General features: G+C 40.7%; 1 protein-coding gene across 1 annotated transcript in view; it reads left to right on the top strand.

Moving 5' to 3' along the window:
- LOC107297669 (glycylpeptide N-tetradecanoyltransferase 1) overlaps positions 1–9,996 on the top strand; it is a gene marked incomplete at its 5' end in the record, with an annotated part of 28,827 nt that overhangs the window by 9,182 nt on the left and 9,649 nt on the right. Inside the window, 4 exons of the mRNA XM_015827028.1 lie at positions 1,861–1,977; positions 3,924–4,094; positions 7,075–7,183; positions 9,602–9,772. Coding sequence (XP_015682514.1) covers positions 1,861–1,977; positions 3,924–4,094; positions 7,075–7,183; positions 9,602–9,772 — 568 coding nt within the window. The remainder of the gene's footprint in view (positions 1–1,860; positions 1,978–3,923; positions 4,095–7,074; positions 7,184–9,601; positions 9,773–9,996) is intronic.

Here is a 9,996-nt window from a genome sequence, read left to right as displayed (position 1 = left end):
CCCTCTGGAACGAACTACCCCCCGAGATCCGGATGATTCCGGATCTCCTTACTTTCCGCCGCGCCCTCAAGACATGGCTTTTCCAGCAAGCGGGCCTGACCTAGGGAGGATTTTACTTAGGGATGATTTTAAGTATAATTTTAATTGGAATACAGCTTCTAATATTTGGTTTTTAATTTGGTTTTATAGGGGTTTTTATTTTTGTATTTTACATTTGTATCTGTTTTAATATGCTGTGCACCGCCCTGAGTCCTGCGGGAGAAGGGCGGTATATAAATTAAATTATTATTATTATTATTATTATTATTATCGGTGGTTCCAGACACCTCGGTTGCTGAGTATCCTGATCCTTCAGTTCCAGCTGTTGTTCCTGATCCTTCAGTTCCAGCTGTTGTTCCTGATCCTTCAGTTCCAGCTGTTGTTCCTGATCCTGCAATTCCAGCCGTTCCTGAGTATCCAGCTGTTCCTGAGTATCCAGCTGTTCCTGTGTTTCCAGACCCAGCTGTTCCTGAGTTTCCAGATGTTCCTGTGTTTCCGGACCCAGCTGTTCTTGTTTTTCCAGGTTCTTCAGTTCCTGAGTATCCTGTGAATCCAGTTCCCTTTGTTCCTGAGAAGCTTTGGTTTCCACCTTTTCTGTTCCAGATTTGGTTCCAGTTTCCTTTACAGGAAGACAACCTTGTCTCCCTTAGAGACAAGAACGCATACCAGAACTATTGGCCCATGGGACTTGCACACCGGGCCCACCCAGCTGATGAACTACTTTGCCAAGCTCGTGCTTGTTCTTCTGAGTTATCTATCTGTTAAAGACTGGATAAAGGCATGTATCCTATCTAAAAACAGAATAGGGTTCATTGCATACAGTGAATGGGTGGGGGCTAAATTTCTTCCAGGTAAACATTTGACATCTCAGTCATTTCCTTCTTTGGCATGAAAATACATTTCAAGGTTTAAGTGATAGCATCAGATCCTGCCAATAAGGTGGGCCTTCTTTAGACAGGAACATCCTAAGCTTGTTAGTATATGTAAATTGGAGCTGGTCAGAAGTAAAACAAAGTAAATGTAAGCTTTCTTTATTGTTCAAAGAGAGACTTCTTTCAGACAAGGTAATCCATATTGGCAGCTGTCTTAGGGACAAGTGGCTTGTTTGTTAACATACCTGTATGGATGTATGAGCTAGGGTGGGTCTCATTGAACTGGAAAGACATTGAATCAAAATAGCTATTGGAATAAGACCTTGTGTTAGTAGTGCATTTGATCTCTCATCTGGGTACCCTTGGCGTTCAATAGTTTGGAATTTTCTCCAGCCAACCAAATGGATTGGTGAAGGAGGAGTAAAACAGCTTGTCCTTCTTACTCCAGTTCACTCAACTTTATTTTTGGCTGTGGAGGAAGAAAAGTCCTTTTCTCTGCTGTAGAAAGGCATCTTTCTTTCACCAGCCTCTTTGGCTTTCATGTTGGGCCCTTGAGCAAGAGGCTGCCCCGTCCTTTGTTACTGTGGAAACTGAATTGATTTATCCTGAAGAAAAAGCAGTTTTCTGTTTGTCTCTTGCAAGTTCCATGCAATTTTAGCCTACAGTTCATTTTATACACTTGCTTTTAATTCATTTAAGGAATCCTTATGAATGAAAAGCAGGCAAGTGAAACACTTTATTGACAGGGAAGTTTGTAATGTCATTTTTAAATACCTAAAGTTTCTCTTTCCTATGAGATTCACACTCATTAAATTTCCTTTGTCTCACTTATGCTGGCATACATAGCTCCATCCTCTGGCCACTGCATATGCCTTGTATTAAATGGTGACATGCTGTAGGTCCTTGAATCAAAAACATTTTATTTTACAACATTGTGGATTTTCTCCAGGGCTTTGCATCCTCCGGGCTGGCTTCCCCAATGGCACTGTGGTGTCAGGGTCATCTCAAGCAAGAGGTTGGTTGGCTTCATTAGTGCTATTCCAGCTGCTATGCACATATATGAAACGTAAGTTGAGTCACACTTTTCTGTTTATGCCCCGAAGAGCTAGCTGCCATTCCTCAATTCTTTCTTTCTCTCTTTCTTTCTCTCTTTCTTTCTTTCTTTCTTTCGAACTAAACAAAAAAGCAGACTCACATTGTATTCTTTCAAATCAGGAGCTCTGCGCTTTTGTGCGGTGCCTTTTAATTCCTTCTTGCATATAGCTGTGTGGAATAAATAAGACTTTGTGGAACATTTGAATCCTAAGTCCTCTCATTTTAAAAGTCATGTAAACGTTTGGTGACATAAACATCCTGATAGACAGCATCACCAACAGATGAATTCTTACCTGACTGACCAACAGCACTCAACATGTAGTCCTCAATGGAACTACATCTACATGGAGGGAAGTAAGCAGTGGGGTACCCCAAGGCTCTGTCTTAGCCCCAGTACTCTTCAATATCTTCATAAACAATTTACATGAGGGAATAGAAGGGGAACTCATCAAATTTGCAGATGACACCAACCTGGCTGGAATAGCCAACACCCCAGAAGATAAGCTTTAGAAGATAGGCTCAAGATCCAGAAGGATCTTAACAGACTCAAACACCGGGCCCTATCCAACCAAATGAAATTCAGTGATGAGAAAAGTAAGGTTTTACACTTAGGCAACAAAAACAAAATGCACAGGTGTAGAATAGGTAGTACTTGGCTCAATAGCAGTAACTGTGAGAGAGATCTAGGAGTCCTAGTGGACAATCACTTAAGTATGAGCCAGCAGTTTGCTGCAGCTGCAAAAAAGCCAATGCAGACCTAGGCTGCATTAACAGAGGGATTGAATCAAGATCATGTGTAGTGTTAGTACCACTTTATAATGCCTTGATAAGACCACACTTGGAATATTGCATCCAGTTTTGGTTGCCACGACACAAAAAAGATGTTGAAACTCTGAGAAAGAGTGCAGAGAAGAGCAATGAAGATGATTAGGCGACTGGAGGCTAAAACATACGAAGAACAGTTGCAGGAATTGGGTACGTCTTGTTTAATGAAAAGAAGGACTAGGGGTGACATGATAGCAGTGTTCCAATATCTAAGGGGTTGCCACAAAGAAGATGGAGTCAAGCCATTCTCCAAAGCACCTGAAGGCAGGACAAGAAGCAACGGATGGAAACTAATCAAGAAGAGAAGCAACCTAGAACTAAGAAGAAATTTCCTGACAGTGTCATGGTTCCGACAGACAGAGACAAATAAAGCAGAACTCGGAGGCTTGCAAATTCCTCAAAGAACATGTTTATTGATACAAAGTATCGGCACGTCAAAAGTGAAACCAAGTCTGAATAGACATGTAAAAATCCCCAATACAAAGTTAAGAAATCCCACCCCTAAAGCTACGCAAGCTACTACGTTCCCCAATACATCTTCTTGGCGGGCTTTTCACGAAACGCCCAGCCTGCAGTCCCGGGAGCAGCTGATGACCTTGGTTCCCACAGGAGAAAATCTGTTTAGTCTAGCGAAGCACCTGGTAAAACCCCCCCCCCCATTCCATGCTATGTGTCAACCAAAAATGAGTAGGGAAATTGGCTGCACCCACGCTCATTTTCAAAGTTGACAGACAGTTAGAACAATTAATCATTGGAACGGCTTGCCTCCAGAAGTTGTGGTACTCCATCACTAGAGGTTTTGAAGAAGAGATTGGACAGCTATTTGTCTGAAATGGTATAGGGTCTCCTGCTTGGGCAGGGGTTTGCACTAGAAGACCTCTAAGGTCCCTTCCAACTCTGTTATTGTAGAGAGAGAAAGCATGTTTTAGGTTCTTAGGTAGAGAGAAGAAAAAGAAGTAGCTTGGCAAATACAGAAATTAAGACTTAAAGCCTGGGCAGGCAAGCATCTTTTTTGCAGTTCTCCAGTTTTCTTTACAAATTGAGACAGACAGCAGTGAGCAATGGGTAATGATTTCTCCTCTTCCTTTAAAGGAAAAAGAAGATAGTAGAAATAAACTTCCTTTGTGTGCACAAGAAACTGCGTTCCAAGAGGGTGACACCTGTTCTGATATGGGAGATCACCCGACGGGTCCACTTGGAAGGGATTTTCCAGGCAGTATACACAGCTGGTGTAGTTTTACCAAAGCCTGTTGGGACATGCAGGTAGGTATCAATTACTAGGGTTTCTTTCCTTTTCTACTTTACTTCCCTGTGTGTTTTACTTTTGTTTACCTTCTGTTGCTTAAAAAACCCATCTGTTAGATGCACCCTTTACTTTAAAAATGAATGGAAAACTAGCCCTCAGGCCTGAAAGGGAATTATTGAGCAAGAGAGAACACTATTGAGTTGATGAATCCTTAAATATTGCAAGCAAACTGGAGTCACACTACATTTTTAGGCATAGGTTTTCAGAACTGAAGTAGAAAGTGGAGGGTTTTGGCCTGGCTGGTTAACTAATTATTTTAGCTGTGAGAACCAACCAGAGTGTATTTGGAAGCTATACAGAACAAATAAAACTGCACTTGTTTAAGCCAGTGATTCTCAGTGGTACACCAGTTAATATGGGTGAGGGTTAAAGTTCGCTTTGAAAGCTTAAAACTCCAATTTTGTTTCTGCCTCAGTGAGTGAGGCATAGAGGTTCAGTCTTAATTCTCTCATCTCTCTGCCAGTATGGATAGACAGATTCATTGTGAGGAAGAGAAGGAAGGGGGTACCAGGTTTTCTGATGCTGTATGTTTTGCAGTGGATGGATAAATGCTAGATATATCACTATTGCTAAGAAAGTAAGGGGACTTCCAGGTTAGATGTCGTGGTGTAACGGGCGCAGGAAAATGGGGCTCTGTTTTCCACGTCTGATTTCGCTCTGCTGGGGACCCTAAAAAGGGTCTAAAGTCTCCCCGGAGAGGCAACAAAGAAAAAGGGGACCCTTGTCGATCGCGGAGGGGCAGCGGCCCTTCCGTTTGATCCGAGGATGCCCTTCAAACCAGCAGAAGAAAGACTGGCCGCATTTATGTGGCCAGCCAGAAGCCACCGACAACCCAAAGTAAGCACTAACTAGCAACCTCTGAATAACACGGATGGAACTGGGTGAGAACAATCCTCTCTTTATAATTTTAAAACCTATTCCTGGAAAAAAGAATTCCCAAAGCAAAGAATCCCCCAGATGATAGAGAGAAGGGGAATTTCCACCCCATTCTCTCAGGAAAAGGGAAGCGGCGAACCACTTTCTTTGGGGGGAAATTAGAGAAAACTACAAGATTAATTTGGATTTAATATAGAGACATAGCTTTGACAAATTTGGGGACTAAAAGTATTTTTAAAAAGATATTTGGAAAGTTGGTGAAATAGGTTTGGACTTAAAAGCTGGAAGCTGGATGTTAACGACATCTAGTGGTCAACCTTGGCATTACAATTTATTATGCTTAAAGAAAAGTTGGCACGAAGCCCGGACATAGATAAGGCTCTTTGTTGTTCCTGGAAACTTTCACTTTTGCAGACTGCAGCTGGGAAAAGGGAAAAAAAATCCTTGGGCTGTTTTATCTCTATGAAGGAGACAATAAACCATTCTAAATTGGCTGGCCTGGATTACAAATATTGACTGACTTTTAGTTTCAAGAATTATCAAGAAATATTAAGAAACAGTGGGAAAGTTCCTTCCGGACTATTTCTCTTTGGAAGAAACATGGATAATCAACAAGAAAATATAAATGGACTTCAGAAAGAAATTCTTTCCATGTTGAAATCAATTCAAGAGACAATTGTTTTAAATTATGAGGAGACTAAAAATAATTTAAATAACATAAATGAGCAACTCTCCAACTTAAACTTACAAGCAAAAAACGTTCAAAAAATGACCATAAAGAATGAACTAGCAACTCAGAAACCGGAAGAAAAAATAGAGGAAACTGACATAAAGATAGAGGATTCGAAAGAAGAAACCAATAGAGAGGTACAGATAAATAAAAATTTGGAAGACCCAGATATAACACCGGATATAACATATTTGAGGACAAGGAAGAAGAATTGATAGAATGGATGACAGAGCTGTTAGGAGAAATGCTGAAAACTGGGGAACAAGAAACTAAAAGAGAAACTGAAGGAGAAAGAAAATGGAGGCTGTTTAACAAATATAAATGGATTAAGCGTTTTTACAAAAACACTTTAATTAAATTGTCTTTTTTATTCCAAATAATATATACAGAAACAGAGGAAGAAATACTTGGTGACCTAAATGCACTGATTTGCAAAGTTATTTAGCAAAGGAAGAAAGCTAGAGTAAGACTGAAGAAAATAGAGGTCCTGACTAATTAGATGAGGTATTATACCATCTAGTTAGAAATAAAAGGACCATTATAAATTAGAAGGATGTGATTTGTAACTAGGATAACATAATTTTCTATAAGATGGGAAATATGAAAATACTAAGAGGGTCGGTATAAGGGAAGCTTTTAGTTACCCAAATGTAACTAATTATGAGAAAAATGATAATTGATAAAGTTATTTTGAATATTGATGGGAAATTAAAATTGAAAAAAGAGAAAAAAACAGGATACGGATTGAATAAGGGAACTCTGATTGCAAATACATTTGAAATATGTTTTGGCTAGAGAAGATATTATAAACTGATATTGACACTATGTATAACATTAGAAACATGTGATGAAGATGTTTATATTTAATTGTATAGGTATTAATAGCAGTAAGAATTATACTTGCATAGTGTGGAAAAATGATTATTATTGGAAGAAGAGAGGACCAGGGAAATACTTGATGGTGTAGTATTGGATATTTTGAGTGAAAGTTAATATATACCACTGAAAGATAAAGGAACCCAGACACCGAGTTGTTTATTAAGTACTTATGATTGTAAAACTTGAAATTAATAAAATATTTACAAAAAAAAGAAAGTAGGTTTTACGTGTAAAGTCCTAAGTGATTGGACAAAGAGGAATTTAGACTGACAGTTGCTCATTGTTCTTGGAGATTCTTGAGAAAATATATACTTTCCCTTCTGAATATAAGAGGTAAAATATAGTTTGGATAATGAGTTAAACCTTGTTGATAGGTTTCAAATTATCCCCCTTGAGGAAGTATAGCATATGAATGGGATGAGTAACCTAGGATGTTGGTTTTTTTTAAACAGGTATTGGCATCGGTCACTGAATCCACGCAAGCTGATTGAAGTCAAATTTTCCCACCTCAGTAGGAACATGACTATGCAACGCACCATGAAGCTTTATCGGCTTCCTGAGGTGTGTGATTATGGCATTGTTTTGACTTTCCCATTCTATTCATCCTGTTCTATAAGGAGGGAGTTTTCCATATATCCATCAGATGTGACTAGATAAATTTAGTTATTCCCAGTGTAGAATCTTCTCAGATATTACTGTTTAGGTCATGTCTGGATAAAATATTCTGTGCTTGAGAGTCTGATTTTCACAGAAACATAGGCATTGCACTTCCTGGAACACAGGGAGCTCTCTTCCATTCTAGAAAATTTGCTTCTCCTTCTGATTCATGAAGAAAATGGCTGTCAGATATTTTGGGAATGCAGCTCAAGAAATAATATAGCGAACAATGTGGAAATTATTCCCCCTCATACTAAGACTGGTGGTTATTTTTAGAATTTTTTTCCCCATGTTACATTGGCCAATACTAGATGGAAGGGAAAATGTTTTTGTCTTCTTTTGCACTATCTGGAAGACAACATTCTCTTTGCTAATCTTTGCAATATGGTATGAATTGTGCAACTTGTTAGTTCCCACCTTAGACAGGTATTTAGATTTAAATGTTCTTTGACCTCCTTCTTTGCTTCTAAAGTCAAGGCATTGTAGGGGGAGACCCATGTTAACCTATTGTAGCCAAAAATCAGGAGGAGCTTGGTATCACCTTTTCTGACTAACATTTTTTATTAAAAGGCATAAGTTTTCATGAGCTGCAGCTCACATCATCAGATGCAAAGTGTGGCTTAGCTGTAGCTCACTTTTGAAAGAAGATGTTAAGCAGAACAGCAAAGAGTTTTAGAATAGCTTACCTGTGTACTATTGCAGGGCTTTTCAACCTTTTTACCGATTGTACCACTTTTAGGATATGGCAATATTCGAGTACCACCTAGCAAGGTGTCAAAAACTTGACCAAAAAAAACACAACCTGTTCAAAGTTGCAATTGCACTGAAATGACTTATGACCATTTTTCACACTTATGACCATTGCAGCATGCCAAGGGTCATGTGATTTATATTTGGATGCTTGGCAACTGATTCATATTTATAATGGTCACAGTGTTCCAGGGTCATGTGATCCCCTTCTGCAACCTTTTGACAAGCAAAGTCAATGGCAGAGCTGCTGCTGGCCAAGTGCTAAGGCGGGACTTCCTTTCCTCCCTCCCTTCCCTGCCTCCCTTTTTCTCATTCCCATCTCCTTCTGAAGGAAGAATTTGACCCCCCCCCCCATATTTTCCCTCTTCCATATATTGATCGAACAAGGAAAGGCCTCCAGAGACAGAAAAGACAAGCTGCTGAGTGAACTAGCTTAAAAAGGCACATTCCCCTTTAAGAATTAGCTACTGGCTAGAAAGGAAAGTAAGGAGCGCAGCCTGCACTTAAGGAAGAAAAAAAATGTAAAAAAAATGTAAATACTGGCTGCCGGCTAAGGCAACCTCCCCAAATGGCTCCATTCATAAGTAAAGGAATGCTACAAGCAAAATCCATTCAGGAGAAAAATACTTCAAAATCCCTTGCAGCAAAACTTACAGCTAACAACAACAGAGCAATAGAAGCTAACACCAGACATCAGCCATCAGCCAAATAGAAATTGCCAAACACTCCTTAAGAACACAAAGCCCTCATTGCACAAATCCCAGAACTTCAAAGTCACAAAAGCACATTAGAATCCTTCCACTCTCCATCTCCTTCCCTCCTCTGTGCCTCACCTCCAGCCATTGCTGCCTTTTTTCATTCCTCTTGGAGGGCGACCCCCCCCCCTGAATTTGTTGCCTGTTTGCTGCTGCCAGCACAGGTGGCTGCCACAGCAGTTGTAGATCTGCTCATGGCCAGCCAGCCTGCTTGATTCCCCCTCCCCCTCCCCCTCTTCTTCCCCTTCGGTGCAGCTGGCTCCACCTCCCAAGGCTGCTGCTTTTTTTCTCTCTCCCTCTCCTGCCCAAACTGCCTCCTTTTATAGGCTCTCCTGTCTCCGCCCCCCTCCTCCTTTCTCATGGGGGAGGGTGAGCCAAAAGTGAGCCTGGGGCCTTTGTAGCTCCAGAGGACTCTCTCACTGCAAGTCCTTGCCTGTGCTGGCTCTTTCCCTCCCCCACTACACTTGGCTATGCAGGGCTGCGTACCACCTGCCACTCATTAATGTACCACAAGTGGTACACGTACCACCGGTTGAAAAGCCCTGTACTATTGAAGTTCAATGGCATCTGTGAATTCAGTTCTGCTAATTCAGTGTCGTTGCCTTGACAAGTAGCATACTTTAACAGTTTTTGTAGAGTTGTCAGGGACTCACCAAATATAGGATTGCTTGCATGCAAAGCTGATGTAACATTAAGGAATAGTTTTTATTGAGGGTCTTCCGAATATAGTTTGAAAACTGGCTGGAACATGTCATCCTTAACCAAGTTAATTAATACATAGAGCATTTCTAAATGAATGAATTATCTCTCTTTCTAGACTACTAAGACACCAGGGCTACGGCAAATGGAGCACAAAGATATCCCTGCTGTGCACAAACGTCTGGCAGAATATTTGAAACAATTCCATTTGTCCCCTATCATGAATCAGGAAGAAGTGGAGCATTGGTTTTTGCCCCAGCTAAACATCATTGACACATTTGTTGTTGAGGTGAGGGCCCTTTTTTTCACTCCAATTGTTGCGTTGGCTGATGGATCAGGGTTCAGGCTTCAACTCTTAGAGCCCCGTAACAGGGGTGAGAATTTTAGAGGGACCCTCGCAAGGGTGATCACCTTGAATAGGGAAAGATTTTTCCCCTTGCCACCGACCCAGTGTGCCGGACGTTCCAACGGTCACAGTAGGGAAATGCGATGGCGTATGAACAGAGTCCTAGG

This window comes from Protobothrops mucrosquamatus, unplaced genomic scaffold (assembly GCF_001527695.2).
Source record: "Protobothrops mucrosquamatus isolate PMUCROS unplaced genomic scaffold, P.Mucros_1.0 scaffold3452, whole genome shotgun sequence".
NCBI lineage: Eukaryota > Metazoa > Chordata > Lepidosauria > Squamata > Viperidae > Protobothrops > Protobothrops mucrosquamatus.
This window is presented reverse-complemented; position numbering and strand designations above follow the sequence as displayed.